Source organism: Myxocyprinus asiaticus, chromosome 6 (genome assembly GCF_019703515.2).
Source record: "Myxocyprinus asiaticus isolate MX2 ecotype Aquarium Trade chromosome 6, UBuf_Myxa_2, whole genome shotgun sequence".
Classification (NCBI taxonomy): domain Eukaryota; kingdom Metazoa; phylum Chordata; class Actinopteri; order Cypriniformes; family Catostomidae; genus Myxocyprinus; species Myxocyprinus asiaticus.
Genome location: NC_059349.1, coordinates 45,575,142 through 45,601,238, shown reverse-complemented (window position 1 = coordinate 45,601,238; position 26,097 = coordinate 45,575,142). Strand labels below are relative to the sequence as shown.

The following is a 26,097-nucleotide window of genomic DNA, read 5'->3' as shown; positions in this document are numbered from 1 at the left end:
GAGATATTCTTCTTAAAATCTTTCTTTGTGTTTAGCAGAAGAAAGAAAGTCATACACATCTGGGATGACATGAGGGTGAGTAAATGATGAGAGACTTTTTATTTTTGGGTGCACTATTCCTTTAAGAATAATTGTCACATTGCTAAAACATATTTAAGGCACCAAATAAGAGCACAAATAACATTTCAAAAGTCACCATCACGATATTTCCGATGTTTCTATGAAATTCTGGTGCCTATATATGGCCGGTAACATCCAGTCTGAACACTAAGTCAATATATTGTTTATTTATTTATTTATCTTACTCATCAGGGTAATATCGGCCTCTCAGGCTTTCAGCTCAACCGACTTTCTGTGACCGGTACATTTTGAAACAGGATACACGTTTTGATCACTCGCGCGAGTTGTGCATCTGCCAGCGCGTGGCTTAAATGCTATTTAGAAAGGAGGGGAAAAAACAGCCCTACACGCTCAAGTTTTTTGCTGTTTATGATAAACACAATTTTACATCTTTTGTTGAATTATGAGTCAAGAATAGACTATACCACAGACTGTATATTAATACTAAGATAAACTTGTCATCTAAAAGAGAAAGGGGATTGGATCTGATCATCTGCTATTTATCCTTTTCTAATCAAACCCAAAGCTGTAGAAGTATACATGGTAAAAGTGTATTTTTTCTGCAGTATGAAAGGCAAATGCCAAAGTGATGTAATGTAGTGTTCAAAACTATTTATAAACAAAACTTTCAATAATGTAATTTCTACATAAACATACCATAGGGTTCTATATAGAACCCCACAGAGCATTTTTTTTCTAAGAGTGTATGTATGATCAATAAATTCAGTGAGGCTTGTCTTAGCAAACAGATCTATTAAAATACCAACACTCTTTCATTGACATTTAAATTTACAAAATGTGAATAAATAAATTTTGAGAATTATGAGTTTGACCTTCCAAGAACATCATCTCACTTCTCTCCTTCAGCCCTACTACGTGCTTTGGCAGTGTGTCCGGGAAGGAGGAGAGGATTCTGGGAGTTGAGCAGCAGTGTGCTCATGCTCTGCTCACCAGTTCTGCAACGAACCTGTTGCCTTACCAGCTTAGCTTCCAACTTCTAGTCCGAGGAGCCTGTCTGCTTGCCGGTAACATTTTCTCCTTCTGTCCAACCAAATGTTACATGATTGTAATTTAAAGGTACGGTTCAGCCAAAAATCTCATGTTGTACCAAACCCATATGACTTTCTTCCATGGAACCCAAAAGGAGATGTTAGGTAAAATGTTTGCCTCAGCCACCATTCACTTTCATTGCATATTTTTTTTCCATACTGTGACAGTGAATGATGACTGAGGCGGTCAATCCCTAACATTCTGTCTCTTCTTATATGTTACACAGAAAAGAGAAAGTCATACGGGTTTGGAACAACAAAAGGTAAGTACATTTTTGTTTTTGTTTTTTGTAGTCAGTTTTGTTGTAATTAGAAAGCATTTAGGTTTAGGAAATAGAACTTAATTGACCCTTAGCTAAGCCCCGCCTTAAAGGAATACTTCACCCAAAAATGAAAATTTGCTGATAATTTACTCACCCTCAGGCCAACCAAGATGTATTTGAGTTTCTTTTTTCATCAAAACAGAATTTAAGATTTTTAGGATTTCATTTCAGGCCTCCTCCTTTAAACAATGCAAGTGAATGTACTCCATTTTTTGACGGTCCAAAATGCATATTTATGGTGCATCAAAATAATCAACACGACTCAAGTCGAAAAATACATTTCTACTGAACCCAAACGATTGATTATTTTTAGACACAAAACAATACTTATATACTTTTTAACTACATATTTTCGCTTCCTTACATCTCTGTGACATGCGCTCATGAGAGGGATGACATAAGCTCGTTGGTAAGGTCACGCGTCACATGGAGGAGGAGGCAGGAAGCGCGTCGTCACTCTTCATTTCAGCCTACTTAAGAATATTATCCATTCCGTTTATGAGAGTATTTTGCCAAAAACCACGCCGTTCATGACAATCTCCTATTCATTCCTATGGGAAGTTCTGCAGAGCATGTCAGAGCGAGCAACCATAACCGAGGGGGGGCGGAGCTTAGCGAAGGGTCAATTTCTGGAGGGCAACATGTGAGGTGGTCTCCAATATTTACCTGTCTCTGTCTTTCAAAGTCAAATATACAAGAAGTCAAGAGTTTTTTTCTCCTGTTTGGCTTTAAAGAGCAATTGTACAGTCATGCTGGTCCAGTCTCTGCTCTGAAATAATCCAGTTAGAGTAAAACTTGGCATGGCCATCAGTGATTATGATAGATATCACTGAGCCTGCCAGAAAGAGCCAAAGCATGTCTGAGAGGGGAGAGTGTTTGGCTCAGTGTCCAGGCCTCTAGAATGGAGAAAAGAGATTGAGAAAGGGCGATAGAGAGCCCTAAATCGCAATGCAGTAGTGACGCTGTTCTGTTCCCAAGGAAATTGGCTGCTCTGCTTCAACTGTCTGGACATTAATGGAAATTTTGCAGGGCACTACAGATATGTTGATACAGAAAGGTGTGGTTTGGTATTGCCTTGGCTTTTTGGTATCATGACAATATTAAGGTTTTTGGGACATGCACCATGTTAATACAATTTATTTGGATATGTACCATGGTAATATCATGTTATTCCTTTGAGTACCTTGTAAATATGATGGTATAAGAATATAGCTATCATTCAGTACCACACAATATATTTAAAAGTTCCATGGTATTACCATCATTGCCATTAATCCACATATAAATAAATATTTTTAATTAATTAGTACTGATCTTGTAGACTACACTTTGTATTTAATGCATACCTCGGGTCTTTAGTGATCCAGGACCTCATTCCACCCCCTGTACCTCACACATTTTTGGGAGTTATGCCCAAACCTCTTCCTTTCTCTTGGAAATAGTGTAAAAAAAAAAAAAGTTTTACACAAAAAGTGTATAGGGCCAGGGGCCTGGGTATCTCAGTGGTAAAAGACGCTGGCTACCACCCCTGGAGTTCGCTAGCTCGCTAGTTCGAATCCCAGGGCGTGCTGAGTGACTCCAGGCAGGTCTCCTAAGCAACCAAACTGGCCCGGTTGCGAGGGAGGGTAGAGTCACATGGGGTAACTTCCTCGTGGTCCCTATAATGTGGTTCATTCTCAGTGGGGCGCATGGTGAGTTGAGCGCAGATGCCGCAGTGGATGGCGTGAAGCCTCCACACGTGCTATGTCTCCGTGGCAACATGCTCAACAAGTCATGTGATAAGATGCGTGGGTTGATGGTCTCAGACGTGGAGACAACTGGGATTCATCCTCCGCCACCCGGATTGAGGCGAATCACTACGCGACCACGAGGACCAAAAAAGCGCACTGGGAAATGGGCATTCCAAATTGGGTGAAAAAAAAAGTGTATAGGACCATTAAAGGCCCAAGATATGTAATAGTGTCTGTTTTTTTTTTTATTTGTGCTTCCATAAATCATATTTTATGAGCATTTAATATCTATATAAGTTTACTATCACTGGGTATATATTTCTTTATTACAAGACAAATGAATACTGTATTCATACAATTGACTACTATATCACAATGACTTTCTGTGTGACAAAGGTGTACATATACATATTATACATATGAATAATAAAACTATATCAGAATATATTATATTATTTTTTAATTGTCTTGAAAATTTGACACTATCTGGGCATTTAGTGGATCCATTTGTGATAAATATATGTGCCTGGTTTCTAAAGACCAGAATACGTAATATTGTTGAAATATAATGGCAAAGCAACCATGCATTTAAGGGTTAAACAGTTTTAATGCATATCTAGATTCACATCAAATGTCGAACTGAAATTGAATTAATTTACAAAAGTCATCCATACAACATCCAGATAATCAGCATCAATCTTCAGTTCAGAATCTGTTTCATTGTATCTTTCCCCTGAAGCTCAGATGTCAAAGATTTCCACCACCATAATTGTTTTTCTTAGCAACTAATCAAATCAGTGCTGAAATGTCATGTGCACAAACTCTGTAACCCCAGCAGTAACCTCAATGATGTCTCTCCATTGTTAGGTCTGGAAAGCCCCACACATGCTCTACGGGCTGATGCTGACCCCAGTGCCAAGTCTGCCTCTGCAACCTACATCACACTGGCAGAGGAGCATCCATGTGACCGAAATCTGGAGATAATCCTACATCTTAGTGGTGAGAGCAGGATTTCAGCTGTTAAATCACTAACTTTTGATTTTATTTTTTGGCTACTATTGAAATTATGGGAAAGAGATGGGATTGGGATATGACATGAGCCAGACTCAAATTTGAGTCGCCGACACAAGCTCCACAAAACAACATGTCAGAGCATGCAAGCATGCTAACCACCAAGCCTTGGCTCTAACAAAACCACTAGCTTTAATCAAAGTCCCCTCACGGTGGTAATGTCAGATGGTTGGTTACATTTGCAACCTCCAAAGGGTAGGGGTCATGGTGGGGATTAGGGGGAATCTCACAAGAGTTTTGCTGGATGGACAGCAGAAGACCACGTAGGGCACTTTAATAGGAACATAGTGTTCATGGTAAAGGGCTAAGTGAGTGTGTACATTATATGTGTGTCTCAATTATTTATTAATTAAATAAAGTGGGGTGGCCAGTATCTTTCGGGTAGGCAAACAGGTAAACGAGGGACAGGTGAAACCAATAAACTAATAATGAGCAGACAAGGAGGTGGGGTGTGACGCAAGACCGAGAGACACATGGCAGTACAGAAACTAAACAAACCCATGCGCTCTCACCATGGAGCTATAAAATACTATCCGTTAGCATCCCCATTTAGCTCTATGACTGTGCTCAGCTAGTGCAGCGTTCCCAGAAAGTAGCGAAATGAAGGCTGCCATCTTTGCTCATGGGCGCTCAGTTCCGGGATCGGGTGTCAAATGACTGATCACTCGTCAATGAGAATAGGCCGCCTTTTAAGCCCTCCAAAAACAATCCGTCACTGGATGACGATGTGCTATAATGTAATGAAATCATTTAAATTGAAATGGTTCTTGGAATTTGTTTTATTTCATCATAAAACATGGCTACTTTTGAATGGCTGTCTATGGAGAAACATGCTTTTTGCCATCGGGTGGTGTAGTTCCAGCATCTACCAGCAGGTGCTAACAGGGACCTGCTAACAAGCCAATTCCTGACCCCCTGGCTCTCACAGAAACAACAACCGAATGACATGAGCGCATATCGCCAGAGACAAAGGCAACATGCGCTCATGCCAAACGACAGACAAGATGTGACATTTGTGCTAAGGTTTGGCCACAAATAAACAGGCACCAAGACCGAAACAGAACAACATGACAACAGATCGTGATCTGGACGCGCAACACAAAGCGAACGCAACACGAATCACGCCCGAGGTCGCGGGAGACAAACACAAAACAACTAACACAAGTGCATGCCGCAAGAATGACATAAGAGCAATGCACTCATGCCATTAACCAGCAAGACAAGAGAATGCATGACAGCGCCAAAAGGACGAGCCATGCACTCTCACATAGACTAGACAAGAAACTAAGCAAAAGTGTCAGAGCTCAGCCACAAAGACAACAAAACACAATCAATATAAGTGGTTGAACTCTGCCACAAGTTCTAAGATCAAAGAAAAAAAAGCAATGCCTTTACTTATAAGGTGATTGGCTCTTTTATCTGGAAGGCAGCACTTCCTTTCCTACAACCACCATATTGAATATTGCGATTTCTCCCATTCATTTTTCCATGAGTGGTCCATTTTCTTCTCCTTATACTGTCTCTGCTTTAATACATTAATGCTGGTCTCTGTTAGCCATGATGGTTATCCTTTCTCAAAGTATAGCTTATTAAGCCACTGAAGACTTCCTCAATCAGAGAAGGACAATGTGGTTCAGGGTACAGAGAGTAATTTGTTGTAACTAAATAGTCACATTTAATACCATTTTGCATTCTACCTGTTTTTCCTGGACTACCAAGGTGAGCAAAGTAAAACGTAATCATCATTCTGTCACTTTAATCAACCGCAAATGCTGTTGTTGTTGCCAACAGAGCCTCATAGCCCACTGGTCATCTTGGAGAGGGGTCGGCTCACCTTTAGCGAATATGAGCAGCAGATCCGTGCTCGTCGTGATTTCATTCGCTGTGCCCGTAAGGAGGAGGAGCCTGAGAAAAGGGTAACATTATTAGTATTAGCCAGTTCCATTGCTGACTTTATCTTTAAGTCTTTTTTTGTCTTTCCACATTTTCAGTTAGTCTAAAATTCTAATTTACAATTTTTAGCTGTTTTTGTCCATGACTACTCCATTTTTAAACTTGCATTTGTGTGTGTGTGTGTGTGGTGGTGGTGGGGGGGGTGTACGAGGATATTTTTTTAAAGTTACAAACTGGTAATTACAAGGGTATTATGCTATAAATGTGGTTTATGAGGACATTTCTAGTGTTTAAAAACATACTAAACAATGTTTTTTTGAAAATGTAAAAATGCAGAAAGTTTTTTGTGAGGGTTAGGTTTAGGGGTAGGGTTAGGGTCCCTTAATAGAATCTATAGTTCGTACAGTATAAAAATCATTATGTCAATGATAGTCCTCATAGGATAGCCGCACCAACATGTGTGTGTGTGTGTTTTCCCCCAGCTGGAGTTCATGCGAAAGCGTTACCATAAGGATCTACTGTTGAACCCCGTCCTGATGCTTAATTTCTGCCCAGACCTCCAATCAGAACCAACAGAACTGCAGCAGGCCAGCAGAGAGCTCATCTTCCTCATTGACAACAGCAACACCATGACACAGCACAACATCAACAAAATCAAGGTTCTAATGAACTCCTGTATAAGTAGCTGTTCTTCTAAGGCCAGACAGTATAGATTGCATATGCACAGTTTTGCATGGCTTGACTGTTTCACCAAATCAGTCCATAATTTACCAGCAACAGATGCAATGATTTGTTCATATATACATTACTTTTATATTTTCATCTTTGGTCATGTTGATTAGTTTGTAGAAACTATTCTCAGTATCTTTAAAGAGTTTTTCTTTGAAATTGCCATTGCCGCCAGAAGTTAGTAGCTTTGGTTTAAAGGAACATTAAGGTTCCTCTTCCTAGAAAAGTTTAGACAACTTTATAACATTTTATTTTGTTATAGATAGATAATTATATTTTAATCATAGAAATTTTCTGAAATATCTTTAAAAAAACAAAGAACTCTATATTTCTAGTCAAAATTATTGTCTGTGGTAGCAAGTTAGTAGCATGTCAAATATTCGGCACATACAGTTGAGTTGTAAATAACCAGGAATATTACTTTAAGTCTGAATCTTTTTGACAGGAGGGGATGCTGGTGGCCATTAAGAGTCTGCCAACACGCACCATGCTGAACATCACTGTCATCTGCTCTACAGTCCGGCCTCTGTTCACTTCCAGCAAACCCTGCACAGATGTGAGTTTCTTTTCTCTAGTTTCTCTAGTCCCTTGAAGGCAAGTTAGTCCATGCAGGCAGCCATTTCCCACCATACAACTACAGCTCCTACATGTATCTATTTGAATGGAGAAGACAGAAAATTCTTCATGGTCACATTCCAATAACTTTCCAAATAAGCAATAAAATCGGACAATAATGATATTAGAAATTGTGGTTCTTTAGCTCAGTGTAACTATAGGGCAGGACTTCCACCTCTACAACCGACATATAAACCCTTGTGTTGTGTTCGTTTGTGCTAACACCTTTTGTTTTCCTGGTCAAAACTGACAACCCACTAAGATATCAATAAATCTCTCATATTGCATATATTACATTGCATTAGATCTTTTTGTCAACTTTTATTATTATTACAGGTTATGTACTTCTTTTTTGAACATATTTTAAATATATATACAGTTGTGCTCAAAAGTTTGCATACCCTGGCAGAAATTGTGAAATTTTGGCATTGATTTTGAAAATATGACTGATCATGCAAAAAAAAACTGTCTTTTATTTAAGGATAGTGATCATATGAAGCCAATTATTATCACATAGTTGTTTGGCTCCTTTTTAAATCATAATGATAACAAAAATCACCCAAATGGCCCTGATCAAAAGTTTACATACCCCTGAATGTTTGGCCTTGTTACAGACACACAAGGTGACACACACAGGTTTAAATGGCAATTAAAGGTTAATTTCCCACACCTGTGGCTTTTTAAATTGCAATTAGTGTCTGTGTATAAATAGTCAATGAGTTTGTTAGCTCTCACATGGATGCACTGAGTAGGCTAGATACTGAGCCATGGAGAGCAGAAAAGAACTGTCAAAAGACCTGCGTAACAAGGTAATGGAACTTTATAAAGATGGAAAAGAATATAAAAAGATATCCAAAGCCTTGAAAATGCCAATCAGTACTGTTCAATCACTTATTAAGAAGTGGAAAATTCAGGGATCTCTTGATACCAAGCCAAGGTCAGGTAGACCAAGAAAGATTTCAGCCACAACTGCCAGAAGAATTGTTCAGGATACAAAGAAAAACCTACAGGTAAACTCAGGAGAAATACAGGCTGCTCTGGAAAAAGACGGTGTGGTTGTTTCAAGGAGCACAATACGACGATACTTGAACAAAAATGAGCTGCATGGTCGAGGTGCCAGAAAGAAGCCTTTACTGCGGCAATGCCACAAAAAAGCCCGGTTACAATATGCCCGACAACAACTTGACATGCCTCACAGCTTCTGGCACACTGTAATTTGGAGTGATGAGACCAAAATAGAGCTTTATGGTCACAACCATAAGCGCTATGTTTGGAGAGGGGTCAACAAGGCCTATAGTAAAAAGAATACCATCCCCACTGTGAAGCATGGTGGTGGCTCACTGATGATTTGGGGGTGTGTGAGCTCTAAAGGCACGGGAAATCTTGTGAAAATTGATGGCAAGATGAATGCAGCATGTTATCAGAAAATACTGGCAGACAATTTGCATTCTTCTGCACGAAAGCTGCGCATGGGATGATCTTAGACAGCACGACAATGACCCTAAGCATAAGGCCAAGTTGAACCTCCAGTGGTTACAGCAGAAAAAGGTGAAGGTTCTGGGGTGGCCATCACAGTCTCCTGGCCTTAATATCATCGAGCCACTCTGGGGAGATCTCAAACGTGCAGTTCATGCAAGACGACCAAAGACTTTGCATGACCTGGAGGCATTTTGCCAAGACGAATGGGCAGCTATACCACCTGCAAGAATTTGGGGCCTTATAGACAACTATTACAAAAGACTGCACGCAGTCATTGATGCTAAAGGGGGCAATACACAGTATTAAGAACTAAGGGTATGCAGACTTTTGAACAGGGGTCATTTAATTTTTTTCTTTGTTGCCATGTTTTGTTTTATGATTGTGCCATTCTGTTATAACCTACAGTTGAATATGAATCCCATAAGGAATAAAATAAATGTGTTTTGCCTGCTCACTCATGTTTTCTTTAAAAATGGTACATATATTACCAATTCTCCAAGGGTATACAAACCTTTGAGCACAACTGTATATATATATATATATATATGTATACATTTTTTTTTTTTTTTTATAGGATTCATTAAACTGAGCTTATACTGGGCGAGCTTATACCGGGCTTTTTAATTTGCTGGTAAATTAGAAATGTTTTGTTCTCATAATTTGCAAATTTTTCACAACAATTGTATTCAGAGTTGGTAAAAACATTAAAAAAAAGATGAGATAGCCATGTGCTATAGTTGGAAAGGTCTGAATTAGTAAAATCTAATAAGAAAATGTATTTCACTCAGAGGCCAAACTGCAGTGAGTTAGTGTATGAAATTCCCACTAACACACATAAATATATTAAACAGGAGTGTCTTTTTGTCCCATTTTTCCTTATTACTTCCTGAACATACAAATAACATAGATAATGACATATCATAATTTATTTTAGACTATTCCGATTCAAATGAGCCCAAACACAACATAATATGATACAATGTAGATCTTGAAATATTCCTCAAAGTTTATACATAGGAAGACGATGCACAAAAGGGCACTCAAGACGTGTGTGCGTGTGTGTGTGTGTCTAACATCACCTTTTGCATTCCACGAAAGAAGGAAAAGTCATACAGAGTTGGAACAACAAGAGGGTAAGAGTAAATGATAACATAATTTGTATGTTTGTGTAAACTATTCCTTTTTCAAATGGTTGTCTTTATTTTAAGAGAAATTTGATACAAAAAAACTGGAGACTTTGAATGGTCTACACAGTGTTCTGTACATGTGTTCGTGAGTTGGTTGATGTTTACCTGTGGGTGACCTGGCGTACTTAGATAACAATCTCTGTCCAGGTTGCTACTACTGGTTGCCATGACGCTGCAATATCAGGTTCAAGCCGGTCCAGTGTTTTAAAACAGTGTTTTTAAACAGGTAGAGCCATATGGCACGGCAGTGCGTTTTACAGCATGCAATGATCACAAAACAAACTTGTTTTGCTCCATCATGCACCACAGCTCTCGTTTACATTGATTTTCACTGGAGAAATCTCTGTTTGTAGTGGTGGAGTTTTTCATATAAAGCTGGTTTACAAGGACTATTCCTGGTTGAAAAAGAATTAATTTCTTTTACCACAGAAATTAATTCTCGCTTTCATTTGTTTTTACATTACGACATTACGAAATCATTTTCTTTGGTAATCAACAACATGCCACAGATGCTATCAAATGTGATAAAGTTGTATCTAATCTAGAATATTTCTTTAAACCCTTTACAATTTGGATTTTTCTATTATTATATTAGGGCTCAAGGCAAAAGGGATTGTCATTCCCTCCCTCTCTTTTTTCTCAGAGCACAGTGACTCAGGCATTGGAGTATATCCAGAAGATGCGTACAGATCAAGGTGGTGCTAACCTGTGGGGTGCACTCTCCTGGGTCTATCGACAGCCTGTTCAACGTAACTGCCCACGACAACTTTTCATCCTAATGAATGGAATGCTTAACAATGTAGGCCGTGTGTTAGAACTGGTCAGGAGGAACACCTGTTATGTCAGGTAATTGAATAAATAATAATACATATTGAATACAGAATTCAAACATTCACAGTGTAAGTTGGAAAAAGTATATGAACCCCATCAACAAAAGCTAATTGGAGTCAGGAGTTGGCAAACCTGGCATCCAATTAATAAAACAAGATTGGGTTAAAGCTACTCTGACTTATAAAAAACATTCAAACATTTTGAGTTTGCTATTCACAAGAAGCATCTGCTGACATGGACCATGCTTCACAAAAAAGAGATCTCAGAAGACCTACGATCAAAAATTGTTGCTTTGCATAAAGCTGGAAGGGTAACAAAGTTATCTCTAAGAGCTTAGATATTCATCTGTCCACAGTTAGACAAACTGTCTATAAATGGAGAAGATTTAGTACTGTGGCTACTCTCCCTAGAAGTGCCCATCCAGCCAAGATGACTCAAAGGGCACACCGCAGAATGCTCAATGACGTAAAAAAGAACCCTTGAGTGACAGCTAAAGACTTGAAGAAATCATTGGAACTGGTTAACATCTCTGTTCATGAGTATACTATATGGAAAACATTAAACAGTCATGGTTTTCATGGCAGAGCACCACAAAGGAAGCCGCTGCTTTCCAACAAAAACATTGCTGCATGCCTGAAATTTGCCAAAGACAACCCTGACACTCTACAACGCTACTGGGAAAATGTTTGAGTGGTGTTGTAGGAAAAATGTAGGAGTGGTGTTGGTGTAGTGGACTAAAGCACTGAACTGGTAAGCAGAAGGTAGTTGGTTCAATCCCCACAGCCACCACCATTGTGTCCTTGAGCATGGCACTTAACTCCAGGTTGCTCCAGGGGGATTGTCCCTGTAATAAGGGCACTGTAAGTCGCTTTGGATAAAAGCATCTACCAAATGCATAAATGTAAACGTTTTGTGGACTGATGAAACTAAGGTTGAATTGTTAGGAAAGAACACACAGCACTATGTATGGCATAAAAAGGGCACCGTACGGTGGAGGGAGCATCATGATTTTGGGCTGCTTTGCTGCTCCGGGGCCTGGACCGCTTGCCATCATCAATGAAAAAATAAATTCCCAAGTTTATCAAGATATCCTACAGGATAATGTCACCAGCTGCAGCTCAGTAGAAGTTGGATGATGCAGCAGGACAATTACCCTAAACATCAAAGTAAATCCACAACAGAATGGCTTCAAAAAAAGAAAATCCACCTTTTGGAGTGGCCCAGTCAGGCCCAGACCTTAACCAAATAGAGATGCTGTGGAATGACCTCAAGAGCTGTTCACGCCAGACATCCTAAGAATATGGCTGAGCTGAAGCAGTTCTGTAAGAAAGAATGGTCCAAAACTCCTTCTGAACATTGTGCAGGTCTAATCCGCAGCTACCGGAAATGCTTGGTTGAGCTTATTGCTGCCAAAGGAGGATTATTATATGTAAAAGCCAGATCCTATGCATACTGTACAGTGATACCAATATTTTAAGGAAATGCAAGGTTGATACTATCACTGTCACATAGTTTCCAGTAATGAAGCAAATCCTGTAACTCCAGGCAAAAACCTTTAACAAACAACTAAACACCTTTCATACAGGCAATCAAGCTATACACCATTTATATCAGCAAACACATTCAAACCCAGCTTTAAAAGCAGCAAAACACATTTCACATTAAAAAGCACCTTTAAATTCAGCTAAACACTTTTCACATCAGTTAGCACGTTTAACATGAGCTAACAGCTTTCACATCAGTAAACACTTTTAAAACTAGCTAAATGCTTCTACCACCAGCTAAACACTTATGCCAAACAGACTCCAATACATTTTATATAAGGCATTAATATGTAATATGAACACACCACTGCAACACAGATTCATTATTGATACTTAGTCAAGACATCTAAAAGCCTTCAACCCAGACGGAGCAGACCTGAATTCCAAACAGCCTGTCAAGTGTGTCGCCTGGCTTCTGTTTCCCTTCAGACATTTAATTAGTGAAATGGTCCAGATTATGCTCAGGGGAATACTAAACATCTCTCTCAATTCCTCTGAGCATTTTGGCAATCCATCAAAGACTAATATTCATGTCTTTAGTCAGGAGAAATCCTTCCCCTATGTTCTAACAAACAATTAACTAATATATATATATATATATATATATATATATATATATATATATATATATATATATTCAATTGCAAAGAAATATACAGTATTTTTTTTTTACTGTGCATATGTATCATTCAAATAAAATAAAGACATTGTTCATTTGTGTGACTATGTATTAAAAAAAAAAACATTTTAAGTGCATATTATGGCCTATTATCTGTATTTACCAGGTGTTTCGGCCTGGGCCTTGGTCCACATGCCTGTCGGAGGCTACTGCAGGGCGTTGCCAAGGTTACTGGAGGCAGTACAGAGTTTCTCAGTGAGGAAGAGAGGCTTCAGCCAAAGGTGCGAGAGCACACAGTGCCCTCTAGAGAAGGCAGGGACAGAGCAAGCAAATAGAATCTGGCAGATTGGCACTTGCCAATTTAAAATGTGCTGTTTCAGAAGTTAAAAAAGCAGAATGATGATTGTTTAGGTTCTGTTAGCACAATACATTATATTTATTATGAAATATGATATACACAAACATTTCTGCTCATATCTTTAAAAGCACATTCATCTAAAATACTACACACATTCAGCTGTAGCCAAAAATATTGGCACCCTTGGTAAATATGAGCAAAGAAGGCTGTGAAAAATATGTCTTTATTGTTTATCCTTTTGATTTTTCATTCAAAATATTCATAAAAATCTATCCTCTAATAGATATCAAACAACTGCAAACACAACACAAGTTGTATCAAAAAACAAATATTTTTGTCAAATATATGTGTGTGGCACAATTATTGGCACCCTTTTATTCAATACTTTGTGCAACCTCCCTTTGCCAAGATAACAGCTCTGAGTCTTCTCCTATAATGCATAATGAGGTTGGGGAACACATGGCAAGGGATCTGAGACCATTCCTCCATACAGAATCTCTCCAGATCCTTCAAATTCAGAGGTCAACGCTGGTGGACTCTCCTCTTCAGTTCACCCCACAGGTTTTCTATGGGATTCAGGTCAGGAGACTGGAATGGCCATGGCAGAACCTTGATTTTGTGGTCAGTGAACCATTTTTGTGTTGATTTTGATGTTTGTTTTGGATCATTGTCTTGCTGGAAGATCCAACCAGGGCCCATTTTAAGCTTTCTGGCAGAGGTAGTCAGGTTTTGATTTTTCATCTGTTGGTATTTGATAGAGTCCGTGATGCCATGTATCCAAACAAAATGTCCAGGACCTTTGGCATAAAAACAGCCCCACAACGTTAAAGATCCACCACCATATTTATCCGTGGCCATGAGGTACTTTTCCATATGGCTACCTCTCTGTGTGCACCAAACCCATCTCTGGTGTTTGCTGCCAAAAAGCTCTATTTTTGTTTTATCTGACCATAGAACCCGGTCGCATTTGAAGTTCCAGTAGTGTCTGGCAAACTGAAGACGTTTGAATTTGTTGTTGGATGAGAGCAGAGGCTTTTTCTTTCATGAAACCCTCCCAAACAACTTGTGATGTAAGTGACATCTGATTGTAGTTTCGGAGACTTTCTGATCCCAAGACCCAACTAATTTTTGCAATTATCCAGCTGTGATCCTTGGAGAATTTTTGGCCACTCGAACCATCCTCCTCACCCTGCGTGTAGACGATATAGACACGCGTCCTCTTCCAGGTCGATTCTTAACATCTCCAGTTGACTGGAACTTAAGTTAATTATTGCCCTGATGGTGGAAATGGGTATTTTCAATACTTTAGCTATTTTCTTATAGCCATTTTCCATTTTGTGAAGCTCAGCAACCTTCTGCTGCACATCATAACTTTATTCTTTGGTCTTACCCATTGTGATAGATGATTAAGGGAATTTGGCTTGTGTATTACTTCATATTTATACCCCTCTGAAACAGGAAGTCATGGCTGAACAATTTCATGTTCCTAGTCACCCAGGTGTACTAAAAAATGTAAAATATGAATGGGAACATACTTGAGATATATTTTACTCATTAGAATTTCTAATGGTGCCAATAATTGTACCACACATATATTTGACAAAAATATTTGTTTTTTGATACAACTTGTGTTGTGTTTGCAATTGTTTGATATCCATTAGAGGACATCTTTTTTGTGAATATTTTGAATGAAAGATCAAAAGGATAAACAATAAAGACATATTTTTCACAGCCTTCTTTGCTCATATTTACCAAGGGTGCCAATATTTTTGGCCACCACTGTACTTATGTGTTGTTGTAGTCTAGTTATCAATGTTTAGATTCTTCTCTATAGCTGATTAAGTGTCTGAAGAAAGCTCTTGAACCTGTGCTGACGGATGTACGGATCGACTGGTATGTGCCGGATAATGTAGAGGCTCATCTCTCGCCCAATGAAATTCCTCCGCTCTACCCTGGCAGCTGCCTGATTGGCTACTGTACACTCTATGACATGTCTGGATTCAGTGCCCGGAAAAGTGAGGTGAGAGTGTGTATTTTTAAAACTTTGTTTCTGTGTTCTTTCTTCTGTTCAATAATGATAAGTTTTGTTAGTATACACGACCAGTCAAAAGTTTGGACGCACTTGACTGAAATGTTTCTCATTATCTTAAAAGCCTACATCTGAAGGCATATGCTCATTAAATCTTGAAGTTAGTTTTGTAAACAAACATTTTATTTCTTTACAAAAACCAAAATTTTAAATAATTATCATTTTATTTTTTTTAAATGGGTGAGTCGGACTGGAAAAGCAACAAACAAGTGTCCAGCATACATGGAAACTCCTTCAATACTGTTTAAAAAACATCCCACATGGCACATAATGAAGTTAGTTGAGAGAATAACCAGAGTGTGTAAAACTGTAATCTAGGCAAAGGGTGTCTATATTGAAGAAGCTAAAATATCAGATTTTATTTGTTAAAAGTTTTTTATAAAAATATAATTATTTGCTTAAATCTTTGGTCACTACATAATTCCTATATTTCCATTGGTGTTATGACTGTACTATACTATTCTAAAATCTAGAAAATTGTCATAATAAAGAATGAGTGAGTGTCTAAACATTTGATTGGTAGCATAAATACTGAATATACAATGAGAGTACAACGTCTGTCTTGTTTGTGAATGTACTTGTTCATCTGTAGGTGACGTCTCATGCATACAGAGGCCAGCCACGTGGATCGGCCGGGTCAGTTTTCGAGCATTCTCCCTCCACTTCCGAGCTCCTTCAGCCTCTAGTTCCCCAGGAGGAAAGAGAAAGAGAGGCAGAGAAAGAAAGTGGGGTGGATGGAGACTTTGAGGAAGCGCTGAAAGAAATCTCGGGAGAAATATCGTCGGAGTTCTCCTGCGCACATGCTACAAATAATGCTGTCAGCCCTGGTATGACTATGGGACTTATTCAAGATTACTCACCCTCATGTTGTTCCAAACCCGTATGACTTACTTTCTTATGTGAAACACTAAAGGAAATGTTAGGCAGAATGTTAGGGATTGACTGTTGGTCATTAAAGAGACTTTCTTCAATAATTTTGTTCAATAATATATAATACATTATAAAAGTCATCCCTTTTAAAATGAACACTTCAGGTATGACTGTGTCTTATTTATGTTGTAGAACAAAATGTGCAAGTCTCCTCTAGTAATGTTTACTACAGTCCTTATTTTACGAAAACCGCTATTTTGAAAGCCCGTTGGAAATTCACAAGGGAATGCATGCCGAATTAGCCTTCCGGTTTGGCCTACAGATTAAAGTTATATCTGACCAGCTGTATTGATATGGTTGTGTTTGCATATATGTGTATGATCTGTAGGTGGCGACACTGACTACAGCAGCTGTGACGTGCGCTGGCGTATTCAACAGGATTCATACATTCAGGACCAGTATGTGTTGACACGCTGTTCTCTGAGTGGTGAGAGGGCCTTCTCCTCTGTTTCTTCCCAAGCTGAATGCTCTGTGCTGGGCATGGGTTCTCTGCCACATGGATTAGAGAGAATTGAGCCTGCACAGGGAAGAGGCCTCTCGCGTTGGGAATCTCCTTGGGCACAGAACACCACCTCTTCAGGGGAAATGGATTCGTCAGAGAAGGTAACAGCAGCAGACAGCATTTGTATTTAAGAAGACTGTCTTTAAAATCACAAGAAACATAAATACAGTCAGGTGTGTCCAAACTTTTGACTGGTTCTGTGTGTCTGTAGGCTGGCAAGCTTTTAGATCACGATGAGTTTCGTCGCAGACAAAGGGCGCTGGCTCGCTCTGCCCTGGCTGGCCGAAGTTTCTCATCTCCGCAGGGCGACCTGGACATGCACCGCCTGAGAAGGGCGCTAGAGAAGGTCTCATTCGAGCAGGCTGTGGGGGGGCAGCTGGAGGAGAGCGACACAGACACTCACAGCACTTCACGAGGAGTTCTGTCCCACCCAAGTGTAAAAGACTCCAGTGAGGAAACAAACACACACATACAAATTCTCATATGCATTAAAGGAATAGTTTGCACAAATATGAAAATTCTGTCATCATTTACTCACCCTCATGTCATTCCAAACCCGTATGACTTTCTTTCTGCTGTGGAACACAAACTGAGATATTTGAATGACTATCCTAGAAGAACTTGCATTGTTTTTAGCGCTAATTTGACGCATGAGTCGGATTATGATACTTTTGCCTCCTTTTTGAAGCTAGAAAGTGGCTTATTGTATTGAAAAGATGCCCCATAATATTCATTAAAATATTTCCTTTTGTGTTCCACAAAAGAAAGACAGTTATATGGGTTACGTACATGAGGGCGAGTAAATTATGATAGAATTTTCATTTTTAAGTGAATTAATCCTTTAACATAAATACACAATAGGTCTGTCACGATTATGAAATTTGGCTGACAATCCATTGACAAACAAATAATTGCAATTTTGGCAATTAATTGTATATTGCAGGGCTTTCATGATTATGACAATTAAATTGTCATACAAATTGTCATACTACTTTAGATGTATGTGTGCTTCATACACCATAAAAAGTCATTTATTCATATTTAAAATGGAATCATATAATAAAATAGTGATATATGATTTCCTTTAAGGCTATAAAAACTTGTAAAATATTGCACAGGGGTATAATGACATGAAAAATAATATTTATATAATATATAATATAAATATATTATATTATATTGTATTGTATTGTTTTATATAATATTACATTATATTATATTTAGAGATGTCAAAATCTGAGTTAACGCATGCAATACATTTAAATGTTTAACGCGTTAAATTTATTGCATGTGTTAACTAATTAATTTTGACATCTCTAAATATAATATAATGTAATATAATATAAAACAAAACAATACAATATAATATATGATATAATATAACATATTTATTTAATATATACGATTAACACATTTTTGAATTTTCACATTAGATACTGACATTTTCAGCTCTGCTTTGAGCTTGAATGCCCATTGCAATGAAAACTGAACCTTTAGGGACTATTTCTTTGGGAAACATTTAGTGTTACTTGAATTCGTGCTATTTTAGTGCATTTCTATCTTTATACTATTGAAGGCTGTATTTGGAAAATGTTAATAAACATTATTGTTATATATTTTGTTTTTTGTTTTCCTAAGAAGGAAATAAATGCATTTTAACAGGAAAAGAAGTATATAGTCAGTTTTCAGCACTTTCAGAATCTGTGATTAATCGCGATGAACTTTGAAATATAATGCAATTAATCGCGATTGTATATTTTAATCGACTATTATATATTATATTATATATAAAGACTCTCTGATTAAACCCACAAGCCCTTATTTCGCATGAAGGAAGACCTTTGAAAATAGTGTTTCTTCATTCTATCATCTTCACAGAAACGGAGTACGTGGGCGTCTCCTCCTCTGTGTCACTGCATGTCATTAACACTGCGTGTATGAATCCGCAACAACCGAGAACAGTTGCCATTACTCGAACATTAAATTAAAGTGAAACCAGAGCGTTTTGTGTTCACGATCAAAATCATTACTTATATTTTCACAGGAGTTTGGTGCAAACCATGCTTCAGAGCAATTCAGAAGCGGTTCATCCTTTTATGAGTGCAGTCCGTGGTGCGAGTAAACGAGACACGTGGAGTTCGTGTCCACATGATGCAATAACACGGGAAAATGAGACACAAAAAACGCAAGTTCATGGCATTTCTATATCTGCTTAAAATTCCCTTATTTGAACAGTAAAATGTGATTTGAAATTGAAGTGCACAATAATCACGGTTATGTTATATAATTAATTCTCTTATTTGATCTATCACAGCGTTCAAACGTTTATTTAATAATGACGCGAGACAGGCCTAATACCCAAAGATGCATGTTAAATCAACTCTTTGTAAGATATTTTGTCAGTTGCTTGGAGTTAATTTCTGTTAAGCTGCACTGGGAAGCCACTGAAATCTCATTGGTTAAAAATCCTACTCATTATAACTGTATTTTACATTGAATATGTTCTAATTGGCTATGATTATGTTGCTTCAAACAGCATTTTTGCACAAACTTTGATGTTATACTCACAAATCTTTTCTATTTTAACTTCTATGCTTTATCCAGGCCTCCTGTTCCCTGCCTCCCCACTAGATTGGGACACCTTTACTGATCCAGAATGCCTGTTTTCAGCTGCTCCTCCAGAGGAGTCCCAGGCTCCAGGGGCCCATTGTCGCTCAGTCATCCATGGTGTGCTGAACGGAAAATCTGTGTCCTGGGAGGTCTGTGTGGATCTCTCCCTTTTGTGGGCCCCTGAGAGCCCAACAATCCTACCAGCCAGCACAGGGGCCTGGGATGAGATTATACATCAGCTGACCGCTTGCTCTGTCATCAGAGATTTTGAAAACATGGCGGAGAAGGAAATGGATATTGAACTTGAGAGAGGTCAGAGAGGAATAATAATAGTAAAAGTAAAAAATAGTAAAAGTACATTAAGAATAGCTGTTCCATCTACATGTTTCTTCTTCTGTTGTTGTCTGGGTGTGAATGCCTGTGCAAATGTGTGTAGGACCAACCAAGCGTTACAGAACGAAAGCGATCCAGACCAGCAAAAGCTGTGGAATTGTTTGTATGTACACAAGCTTCACCACCACAGACACCAATGCGAGAAATCAACCTGACAGCAAAGACACACGACATACAGGTATACACACACATGCAAGATACACCACAAACATTTTCATTAAAGGGATAAAAATGAAAATTCTCTCATCATTTACTCATTCTTATGCCATCCCAGATGTGACTTTCTTTCTTCTGCTGAACACAAACAAAGATTTATAAAAGAATATCTCAGCTCTGTTGGTCTATACAGTGCAAGTAATGGTGGCCAAAACTTTGAAGGTCCAAAAAGCACATAAAGGCAGCATAAAAGTAATCCATACGTTAAATGGATCCAGTGGTTAAATCCATATGTTCAGAAGTGGGTGTGGGTGAGAAACAGATCAATATTTAAATCCTTTTTTACTATAAATCTCCACTTTCACAATTCACATTCATTGTGAAAATTGCCAGCTTCTTGGCAGGGAGGAGAATTTATAGTAAAAAAGGGAGAAAAAGAATTGCCAATCTAACAGCAATCCCTATATAAAAGAATAAAAATGATCATGTACGTGTATGTGTAGGTGTGCGGTTTGGGACCAGACATGGTTCTCACTCTTCCAGTATGAAACAGAGGTTGTGCTCAGTGGGATTTGGACGCCGGCCTTCCAGCAGAGGCAGTGAAGAGACAGAGGACACACACACCTTGACGGGTAACACACACACTTCTACAGGTAAGGCAAATGCACATCCACTAATACAATGAATACATTAAAACAACTGTAAATGTAATACAGTTGTGGCCAAAAATATTGGCACCCCTGGTAAATATGACTTTATTGTTTATACATTTAATCTTTCATTTAAAATATTCACAAAAATCTAACCTTTAATTGAAACAAACTAATTGAAAGGAGGGGGGATTTATTTCATAATGAAATAAAGATTTTTCTCCAAAACACGTTTGCCACAATTATTGGCACCCTTAGATATTATTATGAGTAAAATATATCTGAAATATATATTCCCATTCACATTTAAATTGTTTTAGTACACCTGGGTGACTAGGAACATGAAATTGTTCAGCCATGACTTCCAGTTTCTCAGAGGTATAAATATGAGGTAACACACAAGCCAAATTCCCTTAGTCATCTATCACAATGGGTAAGACCAAAGAATAAAGTTATGATGTGCGGCAAAAGGTTGTTGAGCTTCACAAAATGGAAAATGGCTATAAGAAAATAGCCATGCATTGAAAATACCCATTTCCACCATCAGGGCAATAATTAACAAGTCCCAATCAACTGGAGATGTTAAGCATCGGCCTGAAAGAGGACGTGTGACTATATTGTCTACACGCACGATGAGGAGGATGGTTCGACTGGCCAAGAATTCTCCAAAGATCACAGCTGGAGAATTGCAGAAATTAGTTGGGTCTTGGGGTCAGAAAGTCTCCAAAACTACAATCAGTACATCACAACAAGTTGTTTGGGAGGGTTTCAAGAAAAAAGCATCTGCTCTCATCCAACAACAAATTCAAGCGTCTTCAGTTTGCCAGACACTACTGGAACTTCAAATGCGACCGGGTTCTATGGTCAGATAAAACAAAAATAGAGCTTTTTGGCAGCAAACACCAGTGATGGGTTTGGTGCACACAGAGAGGTAGCCATATGGAAAAGTACCTCATGGCCACGGATAAATATGGTGGTGGATCTTTAATGTTGTGGGGCTGTTTTTATGCCAGAGGTCATCTTGTTCGGACACATGGCATCATGGACTCTATCAAATACCAACAGATAAAAAATCAAAACCTGATTGCCTCTGCCTGAAAGCTTGCAATGGGCCCTGGTTGGATCTTCCAGCAGGACAATGATCCAAAACGAACATCATTATCAACACAAAAACGGTTCACTGACCACAAAATCAAGGTTCTGCCATGGCCATTCCAGTCTCCTGACCTGAACCCCATAGGAAACCTGTGGGGTGAACTGAAGAGGAGAGTCTACCAACATGAACCTCTGAATTTGAAGGATCTGGAGAGATTCTGTATGGAGGAATGGTCTCAGATCCATTGCTAGGTGTTCTCCAACCTCATTATGCATTATAGGAGAAGATTCAGAACTGTTATCTTGGCAAAGGGAGTTTTGCACAAAGTATTAAATAAAAGGGTGCCAATAATTGTGCCACACACATATATTTGACAAAAATATATGTTTTTTGAGAAAACTTGTGTTGTGTTTGCAATTGTTTGATATTCATTAGAGGATATATGAATATTTTGAATGAAAAATCAAAAGGATAAACAATATAGACATATTTTTCACAGCCTTCTTTGCTCATATTTACCAAGGGTGACAATATTTTTTTGGCCACAACTGTATGTATCAGTCATCACAGCTCAGCTAGTCTTGTGTAGCCATACTTGTGTAGGACCTCAACTAATGACACAGTGAGGTCCATAAAAACTGAACATTCTTGTGTAACAGTTAAGCAAAATTTGGCTCTTATAAGCAGCTGTTATTCTATTCTGTTTTCCTGGAACCAGACAGAGACGACACACCTGCCTCCCCCTGCAGCATAACATCCTGGGACAGCAGTGAGTATACGAGAGAGAGAGAGTATCAGATTTGGGCATATAGCATCTCTCTAGCAGTGGTGAGTAATAATGAAGGTGTGACTTTCAGGTACAGGAGGGAGTATTAGTCCATCAGCTGTGTCCTCCCGCTCTCAGCGTTCTGTGGAGAGCCTCTTCGGGTTCAGGTCAGAACCGATTATCACACTTTATATATCTTTAATGAATAAAATCTTATAAATAATAAACTGTGTGACTTCAAAGTGGTTTTTAAATGTACTGTGCCCTAGACTAAATTTTTTTCACTTATCCAAGTAGGACATGATCCTGGATTAACACCCTTGTTTTTCCTGGAACATCATTCCTATCAACCAATCAGATTTTTGATTTGGGAGCTTGAACAACATGAATAACACAACATAGAAATAATTTTCTTGATCAGTATTTGGTCTTGTTTTCCAGTAAAAATAGATTTACTTTTTTTCTTTCTTTTTTTAAATCATAAACCACTAAGTTTAGTTAGATTAATGCTTAAAACAATAAAAAAAAAAAATATCTAAATATATATATTTAAAAAATAAGATTTCATTTCTATTGAAATTTTGCTTTTAAAGAATAGTTCACCCAAAAATGAAAATTATATCATTATTTACTCACCCTAATATCACTCCAAACCCCTATGACTTTCTTATGTGGAAGACATAATTAGATGTTTTAATAAATATACCTAACATGGTTTTATAGAAACACATTACTATACCTTCATTTATGCTAAATTACGTAACACTAGATGCCGTAAAAACATCCCCATTCACACAAATCAAGAGTAAAAGGGCATACTATCAGTTCATAGATGCATACTTTTCGGCCTGTTCCTCACACAATGCTAACTTATGACATCAAAACAAACTTACTACATCACATGAATATAAGGCGATACATTTCAACTTTTGTATTACAAAACCAACTACATTTACAAGCTTGTTCGAATGGCATCAACTAATAGTGTTGCACTTGCAATACAAAGTTTTGATGAGCACGTGGGTTGACACGTGAGCCAAAAAGTGTCAAAGAAGCACAACAACAAAATGATGTAGTTGCTTCAGCAATTGCGTTTTTCATCTAACATTTGCTTTTTAGAACACTATCGGTTAGGTTTAGGATAAAAACCTACCTCCTTTTTTATTTAAAACTCACAGCATTAACCTTATAAAACTCATCTGTTTGGGAGAACATTTCAATCGCTTTTAGCACCACTCAGTGGACATTTCACCTCGGAACTGCCGCAAAGCTTTACGTGTACGGTACCACGTAATGTAATTTTGCAAACATTACGCCAAAGTGAGGTAATTTTTATGAAATCAGACTTAATATACAAAGTTTTATACGAAGTTAATTAAAAGGCTTACGAAGTGAATTATTATTTTTCAGTAAAAACTTTGACGTCCGTAGCACGTTCATGAGCACGTTCACAGTGGCATGCCTGTTCATGTCAGAACTTGCATTTTTTTAAAGTATTAAAATGAGTCTCTATCATCCTCCATTATATTGAAAAGACAGACTGTCTTATTGAAATTCATTATTCATAATACAGTAAGTCATAAGGTTTTGTGCCGACATTAAGATGAGTAAATAATCACAGAATTAAAATTTTTAGATGAATTATTCCTTTAAAGGAAATGTCGTTTTTAAGGATGTTTAGATTGAAAACAAGACAAAAAAACTGATTTCAAAAAATTAAGTTGGGATCAATGGGGTTTGGCCTTTGACTTTTGAATAAGAACATTGCCCCAAGTCCAACAAAAGAAACTGATACTGATACAGGAACATGTCCTTCTTGGCCAAATCATATTGTGTGAGGCTAGTACATGACCATTGATCTAATTTGCCATGTGTGTTCTCCAGGTTCAATCTGGGCAGACTAAAGGGCAGTAATACCTCAGGAAAACAGGCTCCTCTCAAACCTCACTGTCTCTCTGCAGAGACTGATAGACACACAGAGACAGACACACCTGACTACCTGCCACTGGTTGGTCCCCTTGCATACTGATGTAGTCATCACACCATCTCACTTTGGCTGTCAGAATGGAATACTAGTGTACTGTTTACTGCATACTAATTTACAATGTACTATGTGAAATAGTATGCAGTATGCAACAATAAATGTTTCAGAGAGTAGTACGCAACATTGTTGTCACATGACCTTACTAAGTTGCATGTTTAAAGGGATATTTCACCCAAAATAAAAAATTCTCATCATTTACTCAACCTCATGCTAGATGTGTATGACTTTCTTCTGCTGAAAACAAAGATTTTTAGAAGAATATTTCAGCTCTGTAGGTCCATACATTGTTTTGTACAATGCAAGTGAATGGTGACCAGACATTTGAAGCTCCAAAAATTACATAAAGGCTACAAAAAAAGTAATCCAGAAGACTCCAGTGGTTAAATCCATGTCTTCAGAAGCGTTATAAGTGTGTTTAAGAAACAGATCAATATTTAAGTCCTTTTTTACTATAAATCTCCACTTTCACTTTTACATTAAAGTGAAAGTGAAGGTGGAGATTTATAGTAATATATATATATATATATTTAAATAATGATCTGTTTCACACCCAAAGTGATTGCATCACTTCAGAAAACATACACTGATCAGCCACAACAATAAAACCACCTGCCTAATATTGTGTAGGTCCCCCTCGTGCTGCCAAAACAGCGCCAACCCGCATCTCAGAAAAGCATTCTGAGATGCTATTCTTCTCACCACAATTGTACAGGGCGGTTATCTGAATTATCGTAGACTTTGTCAGTTCGAACCAGTCTGGCCATTCTCTGTTGACCTCTCTCATCAACAAGGCATTTCGGTCCACAGAACTGCTGCTCACTGGATGTTTTTTTTGTTTTTGGCACCATTCTGAGTAAACTCTGGACACTGTTGTGTGTGAAAATCCCAGGAGATCAGCAGATACAGAAATAATCAAACCAGCCCGTCTGGCACCAACAATCATCCATGCAATTATCTAATCAGCCAATCATGTGGCAGCAGTGCATAAAATCAAGCAGATACGGGTCAGGAGCTTCTGTTAATGTTCACATCAACCATCAGAATGGGGAAAATAATGCGATCTCAATGATTTGGACTGTGGCATGATTGTTGGTGCCAGATGAGCTGGTTTGAGTATTTCTGTAACTGCTGATCTCCTGGAATTTTCACACACAACAGTCTCTAGAGTTTACTCCGAATGGTGCCAAAAACAAAAAACATCCAGTGAGTGGCAGTTCTGTGGACAGAAATGCCTTGTTGATGAGAGAGGTTAACAGAGAATGGCCAGACTGGTTCAAACTGACAAAGTCTACAGTAACTCAGATAACCGCTCT

The 26,097-nt window shown here is 38.2% G+C and overlaps 1 protein-coding gene across 1 annotated transcript in view; it reads left to right on the top strand.

Moving 5' to 3' along the window:
• The window catches only part of LOC127441911 (von Willebrand factor A domain-containing protein 5B2-like), a 36,296-nt gene that overhangs the window by 5,761 nt on the left and 4,438 nt on the right, over positions 1–26,097 (top strand). Inside the window, exons 5-21 of the mRNA XM_051699475.1 lie at positions 988–1,145; positions 4,090–4,221; positions 6,085–6,209; positions 6,669–6,845; positions 7,361–7,471; positions 10,840–11,042; positions 13,357–13,471; positions 15,383–15,568; positions 16,230–16,464; positions 16,896–17,170; positions 17,281–17,518; positions 19,674–19,991; positions 20,116–20,250; positions 20,732–20,860; positions 22,693–22,743; positions 22,832–22,907; positions 24,625–24,748. Coding sequence (XP_051555435.1) covers positions 988–1,145; positions 4,090–4,221; positions 6,085–6,209; positions 6,669–6,845; positions 7,361–7,471; positions 10,840–11,042; positions 13,357–13,471; positions 15,383–15,568; positions 16,230–16,464; positions 16,896–17,170; positions 17,281–17,518; positions 19,674–19,991; positions 20,116–20,250; positions 20,732–20,860; positions 22,693–22,743; positions 22,832–22,907; positions 24,625–24,748 — 2,788 coding nt within the window. The remainder of the gene's footprint in view (positions 1–987; positions 1,146–4,089; positions 4,222–6,084; positions 6,210–6,668; positions 6,846–7,360; positions 7,472–10,839; positions 11,043–13,356; positions 13,472–15,382; positions 15,569–16,229; positions 16,465–16,895; positions 17,171–17,280; positions 17,519–19,673; positions 19,992–20,115; positions 20,251–20,731; positions 20,861–22,692; positions 22,744–22,831; positions 22,908–24,624; positions 24,749–26,097) is intronic.